General features: G+C 34.9%; 1 protein-coding gene across 1 annotated transcript in view; it reads left to right on the top strand.

Moving 5' to 3' along the window:
- Positions 1-14,677, top strand: part of GOLM2 (golgi membrane protein 2) — a 102,224-nt gene extending 87,547 nt beyond the window's left edge. Inside the window, exon 10 of the mRNA XM_007467529.1 lies at positions 14,448-14,677. Coding sequence (XP_007467591.1) covers positions 14,448-14,677 — 230 coding nt within the window. The remainder of the gene's footprint in view (positions 1-14,447) is intronic.
- The last annotated feature ends 9,442 nt before the right edge of the window (positions 14,678-24,119 follow it).

Below are 24,119 nucleotides of genomic sequence, written 5' to 3'. Positions count from 1 at the left end.
AGGGTCAGTACCCCTAACCCCCATGTTGTTCAAGGGTCAACTGTACTTTAATCCATTGAACATATTATCATTAGTGTATATACCACATCATTTTGTAATTAACTGTTGAAGGGGAGGAAAAAATTTTCCATGACCTTTTTAGGATCCCTGGCTGGGTCTGAAAATTAAACTGAGAAAGATTAACAGGAAAAAAAAAAACCTACAAATTTATTTAACGTGACACAGGGCCCTTCATAAGGAAAAGGAGACCCAAATAAATGGTCAAACCTGAATTTTTATTTTAAAAAAAACTTAAAACAGTAAGTATATATATATGTGAAATAATTAGTAGTACATAAAATTTAATCATTTTACATTATAAACATGATTTATGCAGAAGTGGTTTAGTTTAGAGAAATTGGCATTATTATTACTGACATCATTTGGATATAACTGAGAAAAAATATAAGATGAATAAAAAGTTTTTGGAACATGATATCCAAGAAAGTTTTTTTTTGGTTTTGGTTTTTGTTTCTGTTTTTTGCAGTACGCAGGCCTCTCACTGTTGTGGCCTCTCCCGTTGCAGAGCACAGGCTCCGGACATGCAGGCTCAGCGGCCATGGCTCACGGGCCTAGCTGCTCCGTGGCATGTGGGATCTTCCCGGACCAGGGCACGAACCCGTGTCCCCTGCATTGGCAGGCGGACTCTCAACCACTGCGCCACCAGGGAAGCCCCCAAGAAAGTTTTTAATCTTCGTTTTGTTTTCAGTCAGTGTGAAGGTGGCTTTCTCCAGGTCATTGTGCAATAAGCTATTGGTACAAACCAAAACATGATTATGGAAATACTGTATGAGTTTACCCACCCTTTTACTGAGAATTTCCTCTCTATTGTCTCCTCCCCTTAGTGAAATAACTTCAAATTCCCTAATTTCAACATATTCCATAATAATATGTCTAACTATAAAATTATATGTTTACATAATATGTATATGTAAAATATATATACATACACACAACACTTAATACTCATGCAAATATTAGAGAAAAGTAAGAGATTCTTTAAGATACTTTTTTTTTTTTTTTTGAGGTACACGGGCCTCTCACTCCTGTGGCCTCTCCCATTGCGGAACACAGGCTCCGGACGTGCAGGCTCAGCGGCCGTGGCTCACGGGCCCAGCCGCTCCACGGCATGTGGGATATTCCTGGGCTAGGGCACGAACCTGTGTCCCCTGCATCAGCAGGCGAACTCTCAACCACTGCGCCACCAGGGAATCCCTAAGATACATTTTTAAAGGCAGGAAAAAAGAGGCAGAGGGAGAGATATCCATTCAGTTTAAACAGAGAAAGGCAGAAGACAGATCACATATTTCATTGAATCTGAAAGTCATTAATTTTAAGTTCAACAATTTTTTTTTTTTTTTTGGCCACTCCATACAGCCTGCAGGATCTTAGTTCCCTGACCAGGGATCAAACCCATGTCCCCTGCAAAGGAAGTGTGGAGTCTTAACCACTGGAATGCCAGGGAAGTCCCAACACATTTTTTTTTTTTTACCACCAAGAAAGGAAAAAAGTTGCTGCCAATTACACTATGACACATCACTGATTTGAAGGTGTATCCTGATGTTAGCAGTATTAAATGTGAAAAAGTCCATCTTAGAATCAATGAAATGTATATGTAGTATTTTTTGTCTTTTTTCTATTTTGAGTGATATCTTCTTTCTTAAAAATCCATTTTCAAGATTAATATTTTAGATTAACATTAGGGTAAGTTTTACCTCCAAGTAACTGAAATGGTAAATGAGAATGTCAGTATGCTGCGAAAGTTTCCTTTTTTCATGAATTATCTCTGAAATCTAAAACGTGTTTAGTGACCCGTTCATAAAGAAAAGGTTTCCTTTGCCAATAAACAAGTTAAAGATTTGATACAAATGAGTGATCATTATTCATGTCTGGAACTTCATGGGCTCAGCCCTCCAAGTTAATAATTAATGCAGAATTGGGAACATATTTGCCTACTTTTTGTTTCTTCTAGATTAGTGTTCGAAGTGCAAATCTATATTATTAGGCTAATTTCCCCTTCCAATTTATTATTTTTTTAATTAATTTTTATTGGAGTGTAGTTGCTCTACAATGTCGTGTTAGTTTCTACCGTACAGCAAAATGAATCAACTATACGTATACATATATGTCCTCTTTTTTGGATTTCCTTCCTGTTTAGTTCACCACAGAGCACTGAGTAGAGTTCCCTGTGCTATACCGTAGGTTCTCATTAGTTATCTATTTTATACATAGTATCAATAGTGTATATAAGTCAATCCCAATCTCCCAATCTCCCCTCCCTTCCCTCTTGGTATCCATACATTTGTTCTCTACGTCTGTGTCTATTTCTGCTTTGCAAATAAGGTCGTCTATACCATTTTTCTGGATTCCACATATATGCGTTAATATACGATATTTGTTTTTCTCTTTTTGACTTCACTCTGTATGACAGTCTCTAGGTCCATCCACATCTCTACAAATGACCCATTTTCGTTCCTTCTTATGGCTGAGTAATATTCCATTTCCCCCTCCAGTTGAGAACCCTTCAACAAATTTGTTATTCAGTCTTCAAAAGAAATGTATTTATCTTGCCCAAATTAATGGGAGTCTTAGACAGCTGAATATTCCTTCCAGATTCTTTGGGGTTTTTTTTATTAGCTGTTACATAATTAAATAGTGCAATCTGGTATCTCACTATGGTACAGACAGATTTTAGGACCAACTATTCCTTTTCCAATCAATGCTAAATACTTAGCATTGAATGTTTTTCAATAATAGGCTTGATGAAGAGTGGAAAGGTATGATAGGACAAAGGATATGAAGTAAGTGTAGTAAACTGGGAGAAATTTAGCAAGGCTCATTTGTTCAGATTCTTCTTGATGTTCTTCTGTCTTGGATATAAGGATATTCCTTTACTCCAGGTATAGGGAGGATACCACTCACATGAGGGTTTTATGATCTGCTTCAGGGAAAGGTCAGAAAGTCCTTTCTGCACATGCCATTTCTCAAATTCCTTCAGCTTGAAATATTTGATATTTCAAGGTGCTATATTTTCAGGTTGCATGACCTGAAACCTGTCGTTCCCCTGTCTGAAAGTTCCATATGAAGTTTCACAATCCAGAAACTGAGTTGTTAGCTTGCTCCATAACCCATTGAACTAGTCTCAGTCCTGGGTATTTCAAGGGAAACATAAGAAAAACAAAGGTTAATGGTTGGTACAAACTGTAAACTCATTTTTTTAGTCCAGAAGACAGTCAATCAAGAAGATTTTCTAGATGTTGGACTTGAAGCATCTTCAGATGCTTCATATTGCATTGGCAATATGACAGCTTTTCCTTGAATATCTGGTAATGACATCAGGTGATCTGTTGAACTTTCTAAGTGGCCTAAATGGCAACAGGCACAAAGGTTGTCCATACATGAACTGTTGTGGTGATTTCTCTGAAGTTTATATCAAACTGTCCATCTTCAGCTTGCAAGGCTTTGGGAAAAGGACAGTTTTAAGTTTTAATGATTCAAAGTTAGAAGGGGTGAGAAAAATTGGAAACTTTAATTTGGAGAGTTGCAGCCAGATATTGAAGGAAACTAAAAGGATTCCGCATCTAGTCTAGTTTGCAGGTAGGTAACAAGATCTTAAAGACAATAAATAGGACTAGTATTTAATAGCCACAAGGGTTTACTGTCATTTTCTATTGAAGCATCATTTTTCTCTCTGTAGTCACCCCATTTCTATCAATGATAATCAAAGACTATTTTTCAAAATAAGTCTAGTCTCATTAAACTTGGCCTGATTATTTATGTGAGTACAAGAATAGTGATTGACCACATAGGTCTTTTGAGTTTTCTTTGCTGGAGCTTTTCTTAAGGATTCTCAGATAGGATTTTTAAAAGCCTCTGGAGGTGAGGAAGCCAAGCCAGAGACTCGCCTTCAGACTTCGCCTGCAGTACCTGGAGACAATTCCTATCTTCTTGAGGTTTACAAGATATCCTGAAGTTCCTGGGCCTGCCAGGAAGTGAACTTCCTTATTCATCTGTAAGGCTGGGAACTTTGTATACCAGGTATAAGCTAGTTTTTCCGAGGGGGGATGGGGGCACTTTATAAGTGTTGACACTTTAAACCCAGCCCTAGTTCCATGAAGCTGTCTGGTCATATCTGATTTTATGCATCATTCTCAAATATGACATTCTAGTCAGAGCCTTGGTAATATAGCCGAAGTTTCCAATTTTGTTCTATTACAAGGAGAGCAGATTCTTACTGAACTTAAAATAACTATATTGCCATGAAAACAAGATTTCTGACTAAGAGCTCCTGAATTCTGGAGGGATTAGGTAGGGAGAAAAAGTAGTTGTTTTATCTTTATTCACAAAAGTATACTTTTGTGAATAAAGATAAATAACACCAAATTGCTGTGTTATAGATAGCTTAAGAGATAAGAGCAAAGGGTTTCCTTAAATCTGGAAAACAAAAGATTAAAGGACCTCAATGTTGGGTAGTGTGTCCTGAATCCTATAACTCTTTGTATACATGTCTTCTCTGCTAGAGTGGTAACTCACAAGGGCAGGAACTGTGTCTTATTCTTTTTTATTTTTCTAGCCTTGCATGTACATAGTAAACATTTGTTAAACTTACTGCATTACTTTTGGAATTTTATATTTCTGTAGTTAGTCACACAATCAAAATGATTACTTGGTCATAAATTATATAATACATGAGAAGTTCCCTACTTTTAATTTCTTTATTCTAAAATTCTTAGTCCTGAATCTTTTATAGTCTCTCTTTTTTTAAATTGTAGTTTACAGATTGTTTAAATTTTTTTTAATTCTCCAAAAACCCAACTACTAATTTTGCCACTTTTTAATTTTCAATCTGCCTTTTATTTTATTCTTTGCTATTTGTAACTTGTCACTTTATTCCCCTTTTAAGTTTTTGGACAGATACTTAATTCTTCACACTTAATTCTTTCTTACTAATATATTAACTTATAAACAAACTTTTATCAAATGCCTGTTAGGCAAAACACTATGCATTTGTAACCACAATTTTTCCTCTGTTGTTTCCTTGTGTGTATTAAGTTTTTATATACTAAATTTCCATTTCTATTGTCTTTTTAAAATATTTTGCCATTTTATTCTGACTTTATTCTTCATGAATAAGCATTAAGGGCATTTTTTTTTCTCTGTAGTTTTAATTGTTTTTGTTTGTTTGGCCATGTTGTGTGGCTTGCAGAATCTTAGTGCCCCGACCAGGGATTGAACCTGGGCCCTCAGCAGTGAAAGCATGGAGTCCTAACCACTGGACTGCCAGGGAGTTCCCTCTATAGTTTTAATTGTTAACTTCACTTTTCCATCTGTATTCAAAATAGGTAAAAGAGAATGTTTAGAATAGCAGATGAGGGATAAGTGTATTTGTTCATTAGGGAGATTAAGGCTTATAGGAATGGCCAGGCTTTAGTGGAATTTGAAGAAAGTGATCTTGTGTTAGGCTAGATCTATATGTTCTGTTTCCAAATCTTTGTTAAATAGCAAAAATAATTCTTTGCAGAGATTGAAAACTGATGACACTTCACCATATCCAGCTAGCATATTAGTTTTGTTCAGTCCACACAGTGATTTTTTAAAATCTGAAATAGTTGCCAGTATTTAAAAGTCAAGAGATTTCATGTAAAATTCCCAGTCTCTAATTCTCTTAAACCAGATTGTTTGACATAATCACTGGAACTGATTATGACTATTCTGTTTAGAATGAGACTTACCTTGTCCCATTTCTCATAATCCCACTTTGACATAATACATCCAGTTATCTTGCTTGTCTGATACTTGGAGGCATTTGAGTTTGTGACCCCTTTCTATAACATGAGAGTATAGAATAGAAACCTTGTAGTTGATCCAGGGCAGGGGCTTAGCTGTATGTTAAGAAACCTTGTAGTTAACCTCATGGCAGTATGGAAAGGTACATGAAGTTAGACTGGGCTTGAGAGGGAAGTATTACCTGAAAGTTAGCGAGCAAGGGGCATTAGACTGAGAAGTAATATTGAAAAATGGTAAGTGAGGAGATGGTAGTCTCAAGAAAAAAGGTACTGCATTAAAAATGCCAGAGACAGAACACTGTTATCATAATGAGGCCTTATTGATAAATGGAAGGTACGAAGTAGGAGTAGGAAGAAAGTGTCTGATTATGTGAAGAAATCTCTTTTTCTGTCCTGACTCCTTTTGCATCGTGGAGACAGTTACAATCTCAGTCCATATCGTCATCTAATTTTACTTCATCTAGAGACCAAAGGTATATAGAGAGACCAATAAGTACAAATAATAGAAGTGTAAATAGGTAATGAATATAAAAGTATTTGATTCTGTAGATACTAAATGATATGCTGTTAGAACAAGTTGAAAATTTTGTTGAAACTGACTACTGGACATAGGGGGGAAAAATCTTAGATTTTATACAATAACCACAACAATTTTTTTGACAGTTTTAAATTTAACATATTTTATAACTTAATATATCATACTTATATTGATACATTTTTTATAAATTTAATTTTGTCTTGCCACATCATGCAAAAATGGCTAGTAATTTGTTGGCATGTTTTGCCATTATTTAGAAAATATATTTGTGTTGGTTTAATTTAAAATGTAGAATGTAGTCTATATGGTGACACAAAATATAGTTTAGGGGATACTTCAGAGTATCCTGGAGGCACACTTCAAAGAAGTAGTCAAGACATCCTCCAAAGTAGTTGAAATGGAGAATTCATGGAAGACCCACCTGTTTGCCAATTAGGAGGGCTATACTCTGTATATTTAGATGCCTTGAACTGAGAAAACAGTTCATTTCAAATGTCAGCCCTGTACTGAAAGTCACAGGACTTTCAAAACAGTAGGTGGTGATTGTTGATCAATATGGGCTTTTCTGTATGCCTGCTCCAGGGTGAGTAGCAGCAGAAATTCATTTATTTAACTGTGGTTAATGATTCCCCTGAACAACTTGGTGAGACAAGGTAGTGTATCAGAGAGTACATGATTTTATGTATGAATTTTTTTAAAGTATTTTTCAACCTCTGATCTAGATGGCTTAGTGGGTTTATCACCTTTGAGATATCCACTCTGCTCACACAGATAACAATAGATAAAATGTAAAAAGAGAGAACTAAAAGGATATTGATAATCTCAAAAACATGTTAAAAATTACTGTGGTCAAGAAATGAAACAGGGGCTTCCCTGGTGGCGCAGTGGTTGGGAGTCTGCCTGCCGATGCAGGGGACATGGGTTCGTGCCCTGGTCCGGGAAGATCCCACATGCCTCAGAGCGGCTGGGCCCGTGAGCCATGGCCGCTGGGCCTGCGCGTCCGGAGCCTGTGCTCCGCAACGGGAGAGGCCACAACAGTGAGAAGCCCACATACCGCAAAAAAAAAGAAAAAAGAAAAAAGAAACAAAAATACACAATGATGAAAGGAAATGAATGATTAGACCTATTAGGTTCCAGGTCTGGAAATGAGGCGTCAAGGAATTTGACTCTTAAGAGCAAAAGAATATAATGGGAGCCAGGCTTATTGCTTAAGGCCAGGATCTAAATAAGGCCCCATCTTCCTTGGCAGAGGAAGCAGAAAATAAATGTTGCTGACTGCCATCAAGAACTACAGTGTTTAGCAACCTGAAGGCTTATGGAGCCAGAAACCTGCAGATGCAGCCTTATGACCATGCTGCATGGTCATACTACATCACTACTAGTTCTGTAATGAATCTGTGCTATCCCAAATAGCATCATGGTATAGAAACTCTGAAATGTGATTTAAAAATCTTATCCTAGACTGGGGAACTGGGACATCTCTAAAATGAATACATAATAAAATAAAATAATTTTATTTTAAATAAAATGAATAGATAATATAGGTGAACACAGAGAGGGTAGAAGAGAAAAAACACAAATACCCCGCCCCCCATACACACATCCACACTGAAAATTAATCAGCAAACCAAAACCCCCAAATATATGAAAAATGTTAATGCTAAGAGAGCCAACATACCAACAATTGAAACATGAAAATTATTTTTGTGTTTAAGGGTCCTCAAAGAGAGATGACGAAATAACTTATTCAAAAAAAGAAGAGATTAAGAAACAGGCAGAAATAAAACAAAAACAGCTAGCTATAAAAACCAGTTATACATTTTAGAAATGAAAAGTATAATCATTGAAATAATAAATCAGCTTATGAGATAGACCATGAACATAGTTGACTGATTAGGAATCTTGTACTGAGATATTCAACAAGAACGTAGCACAGAGTAGCAAAGACATAGATAGATAATAGAGATAAGTATATATCATATGTATATGTGACAGAGATGTTAAGAGAGACAGAATATATATGTGTGTCTAATAGGAGTTTTGGGTAGAGAATAGAGTAAATGGTAGATAATCAATATTTGAAAACTTTAAAGTGCTCAGAGTTTTCTGAGGTTGAAGAAAGGCATGAATTGTTGGATCAGAGATGCCTGGGATAAATGAAGAAAGTCTTTGCTTTTAGGCATTGTAGGAAAACCTCAGAGTATCCAAAAATAAAGGGAAAAATATTAAATGATACCAAAAAATATAGATTATTTCCAGGGAATGACAATTATATTGACAGCAGATTTTTCATCAGCAAATTAAATGCCAGACAATAATAGAATAATATCTTCATCGTGATGAGTAGAAAATAACTACCAACATAGAATATTATACCAGCTAATGAGGACAGCAAGGACAAAATGAAGATGTACTCAGTGGGTAGAGGAGGAGTAGGAGATAATATTGAAAGAAAGGAAGAAGAAAATTCAAAGAAAGGCATCTAAACAGTAAAATCAAAGAACTAAGATCAAATACTACAAAAACCACGATAAATATAAACAGATTAAAGTTACCTGTTATAAGAGATGATAAAAGGATATGCAAATCAAATCCAGTTATATATAGTGTTTACAACTAAATCTTAAACACAAACATGTAGAAAACATGAAAATAAAAGGACTATAAAAGAGGCTTCTCACTTCTGGGTATATACCCAAAAGAATTGAAAACAGGGACTTGAACAGGTATTTGTACATTCATATTCATAACAGCATTATTCACAATAGCCAAAAGGTGGAAGCAACTCAAGTATTCAACAAATGAATGTATAAACAAAATGTGGCATATATGTACAATGGGATATTATTCAGCTTTAAAAAGGAATGAAATTCTGACACATGCTACAACATAAATGAACCTTCAAAACGTTATGATAGGGCTTCCCTGGTGGCGCAGTGGTTGGGAGTCCACCTGCCAGTGCAGGGGACGCGGGTTCGTGCCCCGGTCCGGGAGGGTCCCGCGTGCCGCGGAGTGGCTGGGCCCGTGGGCCATGGCCACTGAGCCTGCGCATCCGGAGCCTTGCTCCGCAACGGGAGAGGCCACAACAGTGAGAGGCCCGCAGACCGCAAAAAAAAACACACAAAAACAAACAAACAAACAAAAAATCGATCATAAGTGTGAGAAGATGTACATACCATGCAATTTAGCACCTAATATGTTACCTACAAATGTTCTTATATATAAGGAGGCATGTACAATGTACAAGAATATTTATTGTTTATTACATTGAAAATTGAAAACAAATAATCATCAGTATGATAATATCAAGGTGTATGTACCAGACATACAGTGGAATCACATAGGAGTTAAAATAAATGAATAAAGCTACATTTATCAACGTTGGTAAATCTCAAAAGCATAATGTGGAGGGAAAAGCAAGTTGCAGAACAGATATATTAAGATGCTGTGTTGGGAGTCCCCCAAGACCACCCTGAGGCTTGATGATTCAATAGAAGAGTTCACAGGACCCAGAGGAGTTATAATACTCACAGTTACAGTTTAGTACAGCAGAAGGACAGACATTAAAATTGGTAAATGGAAAAGCTCATGGAGCAAGGTCTAGGAAAAAGCAGATGTAAGCTTCCAGGTGTCTCCTTCCAGTCTCCAGCAAAGAAGTGTGACAAAACACATGTAAAGTGTTGCCAACCAGGGAAGCTCATATGATCCTTGGTGTCCAGGGTTTTTATTGGGGGTCATTCATGTAGTATCCTCATGTAGTCATGTAGTGCCCACGTGACTGAGGTCAGCTATTCAGACTCTAGACCTGCCTGCCTCCACCTAGCAAAAACAAAAAATATTCACCATGAATCACTTCGTTAGGATAAATTTGTCCAATCAAACTGGTAAGCATGGCTCAAGGGCTCAGAAGTTATATCCCACAATCAAGCCAAGGACCAGTCCTGAAGACAAGCCTTTCTTTGCAGTGTACAATGACCTTGTGAAGTAGATATAGGAAGCCTTTTAAAATCTGACTTTAAAGGTCTTCCATAATTATTCCAGATTCAAACTTCATCTTTCAGACTTCATCTTTCTGCTTCCTAATATAAATCCAGTCAAACTAATCTCTTTACTGTCTCCTGAATACTGCATCTTCGTTCTTATTTGAATGCTCCTTTCCTTCTCTCTGTCATGGTCCAATATATTTGCCTCTTTTTTGTGAGGCAAACATGATAACCACTACACTATAGAAACCTGACTGCCTCTTTTTTGAAACCTTCCTTTCTAGCTCTAACCCACACTGATTTCTCCCTTGTATAATTTTTTGCAAATATGATGCCTAATATATAATTTAGCAGTCTGTTATATTGATCAGCATCATGCATTTTATTTATATAGCCATATTCATTCACTGTCTACTGTGAAGTTTGATATCCCCAACTTGACTGGCAATTTTATGTAGTTGGCTCTGTTTTTTTGTCTCTTGTTGTCTATTGTACTGTATGAATTACTATTGTGGTCATCCATTCTTGTTAGTGATTTTCTTATTATCTCTGTAGGTCACTGTAATTGTAGTATGGAAATTTTATGACTGAATTCAGGCTAGTCAGATCACCAAACACCTTTAAAAAAGAGAGAAGAAACTTTGTAAATTGTTCTGTTGGAATATTATAATAGGTACAGGTCGACCATTTCTTTGATTAATATACCATGTCTTATAAAATTAAATTAACTATATTTTGCAATAACTTTTTTAGACTATTTTTTTGGTCTTCTATATTTCATAATTCTAATAAAAAATGAAAATATTTTCTTGGAGGAAATAGTGTACCTTGAGAAACTCACTAGTAACTACCATATCAAAATGTTTATATATTTAAAACAGCAATTTCACATTGCATAAAGATGATTTAACTCCTCCAGGTATTTTGTCCATAATATTGCATATTAAAAAAAGAAAATATAGATTTCTATAAATCTCCCTTTTTTCTTCCTTACATTGGCATCATTTATTTTTATCATTAGAGAAACAGATAATAATAAAAGACACCAAAATGTTTTGTTTTGTATTATTATCATTAGGAGACAGGGTCTTTCTCACAAATAGCTTACCTATTCTCCTCTTGTTACTCTTTTTCCTTCTTAACTCTTGTATATTCATTTCTTTTCTCTAACTCTGTTTTATCAACTTTTCCATTTATTTATTGTACATACCCAGCTCTATTCTAGAATAGATTTAAGATGACTTTATGCTCTTTTTCATTATCCCCATTTACTTCAGTCTCCTGTTGTAAACTGCCCCCCCACCAAAAAAAGCCTATGTGAGTATGATTTGTTCTTTAACTATTTTCCTGATTGACTATTTTTTTTATTGTGGTATAGCTGATTTACAATATTACATTATTTTCAGGTGTACAACATGGTGATTCAAAATTTTTATAGATTATGCTCCATTTAATGTTATTATAAAATGTTGGCTCTATTCCCAGTGTTGGACAATATATCCTTATAGCTTAATTATTCTATATATAGTACTTTGTACTTCTTAATCCCCTACCCCTATCTTGCACCTCCCCCCTTTTCTCTCCCCACTGGTAACCACTAGTTTGTTCTTTTTTTTTTTTAATTAATTAATTTATTTTTGGCTGCTTTGGGTCTTTGTTGTTGCTAGTTTGTTCTTTGTATCTGCAAGTCTGTTTCTGTTTTGTTATATTCATTAGTTTTATTTTTTAGATTCCACGTATATGTGATAAAATACAGTATGTATTTTTCTCTTTCTGACTTATTTCACTGAGCATAATACCCTCCCTGTGCATCCATGTTGTTGCAAATGGCAAAATTTTCATTCTTTTTTATGGTTAAGTAGTATTCCATTGTATATATATATACCACATCTTCTTTATCCATTCATCTATTGATGGACACTTAGATTGCCTCCATATCTTGGCTATTGTAAGTAGATTCTGAGTGGTATGATAGTGGCATTTGTATCTTGGCTATGAACATTGGGGGGTACATGTATCTTTTTGAATTAGTGTGGGCATTTTCTTCAGATATATACCCAAGACTGAAATTGCTGGATTATATGGTAGGGGTTTTTTTGTTGTTTTTTTTTAGGACACACAGTGCCAAATGTGGCATCTTAGTTCCCCGACCAGGGATCAAACCTGTGCCCCCTGCATTGGGAGTGCAGAATCTTAACCACTGGACTGCCAGGGAAGTCCCTATTTTTAGGGGGTTTTTTTGTTTTGTTTTATTTTTTTTATTTTAGGCTGCCTTGGGTCTTCGTTGCTGTGCGTGGGCTCTTAGTTGCGGTGAGCGGGGGCTCCTCTTCATTGTGGTGCACAGGCTTCTCATTGTGGCTTCTCTTGTTGTGGAGCACGGGCTCTAGGCGTGTGGGCTTCAGTAGTTGCAGCATGCTGGCTCAGTAGTTGTGGCTCGCGGGCTCTAGAGTGCAGGCTCAGTAGTTGTGGCGCACGGGCTTAGTTGCTCCACGGCATGTGGGATCTTCCCGGACCAGGGCTCAAACCCGTGTCCTCTGCATTGGCACGTGGATTCTTAACCGCTGTGCCACCAGGGAAGCCCTATTTTTAGTTTTTTAAGGAACTTCCATGCTGTTTCTCACAGTGGCTGCACCAATTTACTTTTTCCCGCCAACAGGGCACAACAATTCCCTTTTCTCCACACCCTTTCCAGCATTTATTATTTATAGACTTTTTGATGACAGCCTTTCTGATCGGTGTGAGGTAAAACCTCGTTGTGGTTTTGATTTGCATTTCTCTAGTAATTAGTGTTGTTGAGCATCTTTTCATGTGCCTGTTGGCCATCTGTATGTCTTCTTTGGAAAAATGTTCATTCAGCCCATTTTTTAATCAGGTTGTTTGTGTTTTTGATATTGAGTTGTATAAGCTGTTTGATATTTCCTGAATGACTCTTTACACAGCAATTAGAAATATATTGGCCTGATGATGTGGTGAGCCATCTGTAGAATTGACCAATACCTCCATAATTCCTTCTCTTTGTACTTAACTTTTCTTTCCAAGAAGAGGAAGTTTGTCTCATTGCAATGTGAATTTTAAAAATATAATTTGAAAAATTTTAAACCTATCATAGAAAGTGTTTATAATTTCTAAAAAAGTCTTAAATTCTTACATCATCAGTAAGTTAATGTTATTCATATTTTAGGGATTTACTAAAATTTACTTTTTTGTCACTTCAGTGTCAAAGTAGAGTTTAACTTGTGTTGTGAGTCACACCTTAGTTTGCCTAGCATTTTTATTTTCAATGTCCATTTGTTGAATATTGTTGAATAGCTTTCTACAGTAGGTGTTATGTCTGTTGCTCTTCTTGATTGCTAATTGCTATGAATATAATATAACAGCCTCATGTGAGTCAACTTTCTTAAGCTTCCTCTGTCATTGACTTTTAGAAATATTGTTCAGGAAATGAGAAAGAATAAATCAGAATTACTTGGGATGTTTTTCAAAACACATACCACTAGGGATTCTGATAGTTTACTCTCTTTGCCATCCCTCCTTGGAAATCCATAACTATAGTGAATCACTATTAGTGAAGAAACTTAAAATAGCCCTCCAGTATGTTAGTTTGTCTTATTTTCCAAAAAGAAACTAGCCTACACGGTACTCATTTATTCTGATAAGAAAAGTTATCAAAATTATTCGTGGAAAGTGATATTTCACAAAGCAGTAAATGACTACAGATTTCAAATATGTATTGTATCTAGTAATAAAATTATTTATTCTTCCCCTAAAGTGTTAAATTAGACAAATACTTCTATCAGAGAAGTTGTTGGTTATTAGGAAAACAATTCTGAAATTGTGCCCTTTTCTTTAAGAAAACATTCAAACCTTAAGCAGCAAGTACTGGAATTAACACAAAAGAGAAATTCTTAAATAAAATTATTTTTGGTCTTCATTCTTATTTCCTTTTATCTTGGATAACCTTCAGAAAGTGTATCTTTTTTTTATAACCAGTATCCTGAAAATTGCCAGCTTTCACTTGTCTACTTTCTGGTCTACCTCCAGTATAGGTCCCTTCTTTTCTTCTCTCTTCACTCTTGAATTAATCCTCTACCTACTTCACAGGCCGATTCTTTGATGAGAATGAATCCCCTGTTGATCCGCAGCATGGCTCTAAACTGGCGGATTATAATGGGGATGATGGTAACGTAGGTGAGTATGAGGCAGACAAGCAGGCTGAGCTGGCTTACAATGAGGAAGAAGATGGTGATGGTGGAGAGGAAGACGTCCAAGGTGAGCGTGGGCCTGGCCTCCATGCTGTGACCGTGAAACCCACCTCTAAGTTTTTTGGTTGAATTTGTGTAGAATTTTCCCCACTTAATAGCAGTACAGTCTTAATACAGAGAAGTTCTGTGCAGTTTTTCAATTTTATTTTGAAAAACAATTTTATGATAGTGGTATTTGTAGACCTTTAAATAAATCATTTTAATTTTTTTCATTTTTAGTTATTATGTGATATGTATTAGTGTTTATAGTTACAATCTGAAACTCAGACTCTTCAGAAATTTTAGAATTAAATTGTTTAAAATGGCTCTAGACTTTACCTAAGGCAAATACTCCCAGAAAAAAATCTTTTCCAATTTCTCATCTGAAAGCATTTCATCATTCTAAGTACAGATATTAACCAGACAGCCACAAAGGGAATGGTCTCATCCACATTGAAGACAGGATTATTTCACTAATGGTTCAGCATAGGAAGGCTGTTTTTGAAATTTGTTCTGAGAGGCTTAAAATTTATACTAAACAATCAGTTTTTGAAGATTTGTCTGTTTTGTGTTTAATACACAGATTCAACATTTTTTCCTTGTTAACTGTGTTCCTTCTGAACTTTTAATTTAGTGAAAGTTCAGAATCTACTTGTTTGCATGCACCCCTACCCACGCATGCATATCAGAGTATGTTGCTTTATTGCAAGTTCTTAGGCCTGTTTTCTGCCTGCTTATATCATTTAGTAGCATTTATGGAGCTTTTTCTCTTTTCTATAAAAATTGATTATGAACTTAATGTGTGAAGTATTCAATTTTATAATACATTGCATGAAATATTTTTTAATGTAACCTATCTTGATTTCTTCCTTAACTCTTTTTAAAGTAATTAAATGTTATTTAGGTTCCTGACAAGAATTGTTTCTGTAAAACTCAGAAGAAAATATAGTTGTCCTAGAATACTACATAGATAATAGAAAAAGGAAAACTAGAGACTCTAACTTCCACCTAGGCATTATTTTGTTAGTACATTCTAGTTTGGGAAGAATGGTTATTGGATTAGAAAGAGATTAGTAAATGCTAGGAGTTATATACGGATGTTAATGAGAAATTCTCAAACACTTTTTGGTGTCAGTGAAAAAATTGTACTCATCCATTTTTCTACAGTCTCATCCATTTTTCATAAATCTTGCCATTTCTTTCTCATTGCTTTTGTAATTTGTTTGGATTATATTTATTTGCAATTATTTATAACTTAGTTGTAAGGCTTTTTCATGCATGCATATCGTATCACCAATTAGATTGTAAGCTCTTGGAGGGCAGGAATTTTCATTTATTTTGCCTTCTATTTTGTTTGTATCCTTTTCTGCCTTCATATTCAGCCCCCACCCCCGCAGTAGTCCTTAGCGTACCTAGGGCCCTCCATAAATACTGTTAACTGATCATTTTATGCCTTTCTCGTTGAGTTTTTATTCTTACAACTGTGACTAGGTTAATAACCCATTAACTTCTGGTCTTATAATCTTGCTTGGTTTACACTTTAAACATTCTCTGTTTTTCTTTCATAGAAGCTTCTATCATCTCATTGTATAATTTTGAGGTTTTTATTAGAACAATTAATTTCAGTGGTATTAAAAATTATTTCTTATATTTTGGCTATCTTAATGTTGATGACTTTTATCACAAAGTTCTCATTTGATATTTTTATGATTTTTATCCATAATAGATACATTTATCTTCAGTGCCTTCTCTCTCTCTTTCCTATGCTCTTCCTCTCCCACCCCTAGTTCTCATTGCCACTTTCTACTTTAGGTCCCCGGTACCCTCATTCAACCACTCCTTTTCCTTTCACAAGAGAATAAATCCATTGATTCTAAGGAATATAAGGAAATGACCTAAGATGATATTCTTAATGAAGTAGGGAGGGGATGGTTAAATTTGGGGGTTTCCTCATTTGCAAGTGAATCTTACTTGAGCTGGAGGTTGCCATTTAACATTTTTTTACCCCATTTTGAGGTTCACTAGATGATAGCAGCAGAAGGATAGTGCAGCTACCAAGGGACTGCTTTATCATAGGGAACAGAAAGATGTAAGAACATCTACTCCAGCAAATAGAGAGAAGTTTGGGTGAACTGACTAAAAAGGAATACTGGAGACTTGGATATTTAATACCAAATAATTTTAAACATGTTTTCAGAGATTCTTTAGGTATAGGATTAACTGTCTAAAAAGTGGAGAGTGAGAATTATGGTTCTTCCCTAGTTTATCAACAATATGTATTCCAAATGTTTATTATTAAGTTAGAGTATTTAAAAGCATTTCTTCATAGCTTCAGTGTAAAAATAATGGTTGGGTTCCTAGGTCAGTTTGCACTTTCAGCGAAAGCAGGCAGTAGAGTAGAAGAAACCATTAGCCTTAGAATTAGGAGACCAGCTGTGTATTGCTTTTCTAGTCACTTATACTCGCTGGGCCACCATTTCATCTGTAATGTAAGGGTGTTGAACTAGAATACATAGATGATCCTTCTTAGTTCTAAAATTTTGTGGTCACATTCATAGTGGATTCACTGTAACACAAGTATTAGGGACAAATGTGTTTCATATTTCAGCATCTAAAATAACATCTTCCCCCAAACCCTAGAAAGAAAAGTGGAAACTTTATGCTCCCATTGAAACTCTGCAGCCAGAGATTTCAAAAATTGAAGCATGCACTTCAGAAGCACTTTAATGTTTCTACCAGTAGGGGCTCTGCTCTGCTCTCCCTGGTATTAGAAGCAGTTGTGTTTTTTTGTTTTGTTTTGTTTTTTCTCAAGCTGTTGGGTCCCTAGTATTAGACATTCCAGCTGCAGGACTGAGGTTCTAGCTTCAGCTAAAGACACTGACTTTGGTCTCCGAAATTCTGGATTATGAAATGGAGGCTTTGACAGCATCTCTGCCAATAGAGAGCTAAAGAATTCCAGCTTTATCTCTGTTGCCTGTTTGTGCATATTGATCATTTGGGTCAGTACTGACTGCAGAGCGTTTTCTGTAGAATTAAGTGAAGCCTGTTTTTCCTGTGTTTACAATCCTGGTTTATTTTGATTTTTAATTCCTGGTTTCCTGAAGCATCCTAAAAGAAATATTACTTTATTTACATTGGTGTAAACATTTTTCCCTGACTTCTGCTAGTGATCCAATGAGAAGGTTAACTAAAAGATTAACTCTGGAAACACTACACATCTGATAGATATATCTTTTAATTCATTCTTTATTATAAAAAGGATATGATGTTTACAAATTCCCTTTACTTTTATCTTTAATCCCATAGAAGTTCCAAGTTTGTTTAATAGAATATGAAATGCACATTACTAAGTATACCTATGGAAGGAAGTTTAGCATAGTGCCTAAGTGCCTGGATTCTGGAGCCAGACTGCCTAGATTTTAATCCTAGCTCCACCACTTACTAGCTCTGTGACCTTGTGAATTACCTATACCTCTATGCCTTGAAATCCTCATCTGTAAAATAGGGATAAATATAGTTACCTAACTCAACAATTGTTATGTGGATTATATGATTTAAATATTTATTCAGCACTTAGAACAGGATCTTTCACACTGTAAGCACTGTGTAAGTGTTGAATAAAATAATTTTTTTTTAAGTAAAAGCAAGTATAGAGCTTTTTCCCTGGGTTGCCTGCTTTAGAGGCCAATCAATGCACTTTGGCCTGTGGATTAATTTGTACTTTTTTTTTTTTTTTTGGCTCAGCGGCCATGGCTCACGGGCCCAGCCGCTCCGCAGCATGTGGGATCTTCCCGGACCGGGGCACGAACCCGTGTTCCCTGCATCGGCAGGCGGACTCTCAACCACTGCGCCACCAGGGAAGCCCTAATTTGTACATTTTAATGGAGGCTCACTGCCTTATTTCCCCAAGGCATTCTTGCTTGATAGAGCTTGCTTTATGGAGGTGGTCCTTTCTTGACTTAAGAGGGAATTTAGAAATTATTTGATAAATTATAAATATCTTTATATTTAATAGTCACTTTATGTTGATGAGTTATTTACAGATTTTGCTTCTTTGTAAAATGAAATAAAATATTAGTCCATATAATTGTATTTAGTGGCTGTTATTGTATATCAGATTTGGTTAGGTAATTTTGTCATAGATAAATGCAAAGAGGTTGTTGGTAGAAACATGAATTCTGGTTAGAATAGCTACACTGAAAGTAGACTCTAGTTAATGTAAATGATAGCTCAATGTTAGAAAAAGGCAATCAGAAGTCCTATGAATTTATGAAAAAGCAATGTGAAGGCACCATATTAAAACTTTGCTAAAGAGCATAAATTAATAAAACCAACAAACTCCTCCTTATATTTATAGAGAACTTCGGAAGTAAAGACTGCCTTCCTATGCATTAATTTACTTTGAAGTTGGAAAAATAGTTGTTACCCTAGTCTACTGAGAAGGTAATTAGAAGTCTAAAGAGATTTAGGAACTAGATCATGTTTGTTAAGTGCCTGAGCCAGGACTAGGGTTCTGTTTTTCTCTTCCTAGACCTTTGCTGTTATCTTGTTTTCTCTTTACAATTATTTATTTAAAAATCTCAAAAAGTAACATCATTTTTTCCTTTGAATAACTTTCCTGTAAATTTCTAGAAATTCTTCTTTATATAGTAGCTTTTCCCACTGCTCCATGGTGATTGTCTTCATTTAATTACTAAAGTCCTAAAAAATGTGTTTATAGCCATACGGTGAGGTCCCATAACATGGGTCCTAAGGAGAGCTTTCTGGAGAGGTGCCAGTGATTATTTTCCTTTTTAAAACCAAGATAATTTTTTAAAGTACGAAGAGTTCTTTGATAAGAGAATGATTAGTATATTTTCAAAATACAAATGTGATTATGGATGTAATTTCAGCCTTTGCACCTAACAGATTTGGGGTTATCATTGCTATTGAATTACAGTGTTAAAAATATGAGATCAATTTGCTAGAATATGAAGAATGATTGCCTGCAATCTGAAAGAGAATTTCTGTAAATTTAACAGGAAAGTTATTGAAAGGTGAGAGAAAGTTGGTTTGTTTGGCATTTCTAATAACTAAATGTAAAGAAGAAATAAGAACACGTCATTATGGAAAGTTTATACATAGTACGTACACGACATGGTACATACAAATACACGTACAGAGTACATACACCACATGGCATCTTTCTTGAACAAAATGTTACCATACAATATACTAGAGAAGCTGAGAGTGGAAAACCTATCAAACCTAAAAGAATAGATTGGAGATAGCTATAGTATACATATGAATTTGGAATCCAACCTCTCTTTAAAATATATACCCAGACAGTTATGATAGTAATACTTCAATCTATCAAAAACTAACCTATTGGGTAATTGTAACTGTGAACCAGAAAGTAACGAAAGTTATTTTTAAGGCTGTGGAGGAGCCAAAAGATGTCATTAAAAACCATGTACGGGTTTCCCAGGTGGCGCAGTGGTTGAGAGTCCACCTGCCGATGCAGGGGACACGGGTTCATGCCCCGGTGCTCCGCAAAGAGAGAGGCCGCAACAGTGAGAGGCCCGGGTACCGCCGAAAAAAAAAAAAAAAAAAACAACTATGTACTAAAAAGGGAGCCTCTTAAGCTCTAATTAAAATACTAATTTTAATAATCTGAGCAGTCTTATTTCAAAACTTGAAGATAGAAATAACTATAAAATTAGAAAGGAAGAGAAGAATTGTTGTTGGTAGTTAAGCTGAGAGTAGTGAAGTGACAGGTGATAGCTGAGAAGGACCCAGAAAAACCTGTCAATAGCCAAATAAGTCGAACTCTGAAGCACTATATGGAGTCGTTTAGTATAGCTACTCAAAGTGACTTTGAGGATGTTAGTGTCTAATAATATTGTGTGATAGTTTTTTTCTTTTCGGTAAAGAAAAGGTTGTTTTTTAACATACTCCATTTAGGAAGTTGCTGGTAAGCTATTTGCAGAATAGCAAAGAAATTCATTAAAACGCTAAATTTGGGGATCATGAGTAACTTTTATTTTTATTTTATTTTCTAATTTTTACTTGATGACTATGGATTAATTTTACTATTAGAAAAAATGTTTGGTTTTTAAAGGCATGAAAATGTATAAAGAACGATTTCTACCAAAGCTTTAGTTTAAAGGACTAACTTTCATCTATATAGAAATAATATATTTACATAAAAGGATCAATTCCTCAGTGCTTATGGAATCCTAAAGCTTTGCTAACTATCTAGCTCTACTTATTTCATCCTCTTTCTTTTCCCTTCTTCCTTTCTCTCTTCTTTCCTTTCTCTCTCCCCCCACCTTTTCTTCTTTTCTTCCTTCCCTTCTTTCTTTTTTCTCTATCATCAAAAGATTTGTTAAAATTAAGTGATTTTCCAAAACAGTTACAGACTTTTCACTCATTTGCCAAGCAACTAAGAAACAGAACAGCATTTACAGAGGTGTAAGATAACGAGTAGAAAACTACATTAAGGCTGAAGGAAAAAAATTAAGAGAGAGAGATTATTTGATTGGATTTCTGTAAGTGATTTTAAAAATAATATTCTTGATACCTGATTACTTTCCTTACAGATGATGAAGAACAAGAACTGCAAATGGATCCTGCAGACTATGGAAAGCAACGTTTCAATGATGGCCTTTAAGCCGTAAAGGAAAACTTCAGAAAACCTAAAGTGCTGTAAAATGGAATCATTTCTACTTTGTCGATTTTGACTTTTGTTGTAAAGATCAGTTGTATCAGTTGTAAAGATACATTGAGATAGATTTAAGGAAAATTTTAAATGAAAGAATGTACCCATGTACATATGTGAACTTTTCATATTGTATTATTAAAGCAGAGACTTTGGGGTTATGTTACAGTTGAGCCAAAAACAAAGTAAGCAAAACTGTAATCTTTGCATTTAAAGCAAACTAATGTATATTTTACATTTTGTTGAGCCTAATTCTTTCCACAAATAGACAAACAGGAAAAATGATTGTACAATTTATATGATGCACATAGCATAACCACAAAGAGAACAATTATTCAACTGGAAAACTTTTAATACACTAATACATGCTTGTTAGCCCAACAGGTGTTCTGTTGTATCCACCCCTCATCTCATGCTGTTCAAGGAATCATACCTAGAATAGTTGCATGAAAGAGGGGAACCTGAAAGCCAAACACTGGGCAGCAATGTAAAAATCACTTCCCTACTCTTTTTATTTTACATGAGTAATGATGTGTTTCGGCAGATAAGCTTTCAGCTGAGGCCTGATGGAAGCTGAGATAACCTGCAAAGACATAACAATATTTATGAGTTTTACCTTACTTAGTTCATGAGATTGTGAAATGCATGATTGATGATGTATTTTCAATTTTTATTTTTTCAGGTAATACCAGTACGGTTTAACCGTTACTGGCGAAAATTTTTATATTTTCAGAGTTAAAGTTGGTGAAGATATTAATGATTTAAATGCCAGATTCTGAAAGAGGCTAAATCAACCTTGAAATGAATTTGCAATCAGTATTTCAAAGCGTCTCTGGTAGTTTTAGTGATCTTATTTGACTAGACTTTTTCAGAAGTATTAAATAAGCAATTTTAACAGATTTTTATTAATGCACAGATAAGTAGAAGTACAATGAGATCTACAGCCATTTTATTAAAATAGCTTAAAAGTTTGTAATAAAGATGAAGAACCTTTGTATTTACTTAATATGTTAGTTAAGAACCCATAAAACTCATATTTGCTAGACTTACAAAATTATTTTAAATGCATTTGTCTTTTTTGACACTCTTCAGTAGAACGTGTAAGCTAGCTAATCCTTGTTTTCTGATTGAAAGAACTTTTAAATCTTATCCCCCTCCCCCCAAATAAAAGGTTTTGATCATGAGAAATTTAAGCTTGTTAACTCTGTGTTTCAGAAGGGCTACTGTTAATTGCACATGAACATGAGAAGCTTTTTTTTCCCCCTGTACTCAGGTTCTAGTCAAAATTCAAACTTACAGAGATTAAAACAAAACAAACAAAAAAAAAAAGGTTGTTCAATTATTGGAGGTGCAAAAATTCTTAGACTTCAGTTTTAAATTATTTAGCAACCCAGAAAAGATGTAATGACTTAATAAAATTGTTTTTTCTACCATATCAAAGTTAGTAATTCATGGCTTTGCTGTAGAGTCAGGCCTATAATGAATAGGTATGATAGTTCACAGAATTTTTTAAAGTGGAGTTAAAGGGAATTGATGTACACCTTTTAGAAATTGCGTGGGAAGATGAATCTAAAACAAATTCCTAGTAATACTTTATATTTAATACTGTGAAATCTTTACAAATGAAAACCATGAAATTTCCTGCCTTAGTTCCTTTGTCATAAAAACAATCACTTGGTTATATGGTAGCTATTATGTACACAGCAAAATTTCTTCAATTAGCAGTCTAGACATTTTATAAACTGAGAAATCTTGGATCAATTGATAATATTTTTGACTGTATTAACATTTTAGAGCTATAAAATACTATGTGAATCTCTTAAAATTCTGACATTCTACAGTCTGTATTAGACATGCTGGTTTTATAACGTTTTACTTCTGCCTTAAGATTTACGTTTTTTAAATGTATTTTTGCCCTGAATTAAGTGTTAATTTGATGGAAACTCTGCTTTTAAAACCATCACTTACTGGGTTCTAATAAATTAAAAATTAAACTTGTTTTACTATTTTGCTGATTCTGATACATATTCACACATCACACTCATGTGATGCAAATAGTTAGATTTTAACACTAAAATTTGAGTAAATTTAGAATTCATTTTAAGCTAAGCTAAACTAGAATGGCAGAAATTTTTACACTAGCACTGTTTACTGTAATGCTAGTTTATTCAACAAATTTTGAGTGCTTCCTATGTGCCCAGCGTTGTTCTACGTAGTAAGAATACTGTAGTAAATAAGGTAGACCAGGTTTCTTTTCTCATGGAGCTTACATTCAAGTGGGAGCAGTCAGACAATATACAGGTAAATACTTGAATCAGATAATTTTAAATAGTGATAAGAGCTATTATAAATAAAACAAAGTTCCAAGGTTCCAAGGTCTATAAAGTTCCAAATAATCAGGTTTTCACGTAACTGAAACATTGCAGTTGTGAAGCTAGAGTATCATGAGCAAGGAGAAGACAAATGAGGCCAAAGAGGTATGGAAGGGGTAAGATTAGGGAGAACCTCGTAAGTTTAGGTTATTTGTTACTGACCCATAAAGAGAATATGCAGATTATAAAATATACATGGGAAGATGGTTCCAGGGAAAATGTAAATATGACTTCAAAGTCATTTCTCAAACGTATACCTTTATTTAAAATAACAAGATTGTATGACTTTTTGACTTCTCATTTGTATCATCCTGTAACAACAAAATTTGCTAGAATATGAGGGCAGAGAATGTTAAAAATAAAAATAAAAACAAAAACATGAGGGAGGTAGTCACTTCCCATAATGGCTGACCTTGGAAACTTCCGTTCTTTCACATGTCTTACCGTATGGTTTTAATAA

Source organism: Lipotes vexillifer, unplaced genomic scaffold, assembly GCF_000442215.2.
Source record: "Lipotes vexillifer unplaced genomic scaffold, Lipotes_vexillifer_v1.1 scaffold722, whole genome shotgun sequence".
In the NCBI taxonomy this organism is placed as follows: domain Eukaryota; kingdom Metazoa; phylum Chordata; class Mammalia; order Artiodactyla; family Lipotidae; genus Lipotes; species Lipotes vexillifer.
The sequence above is the reverse complement of the archived record's forward strand: the minus strand, read 5'-3'. Positions and strand labels throughout refer to the sequence as shown.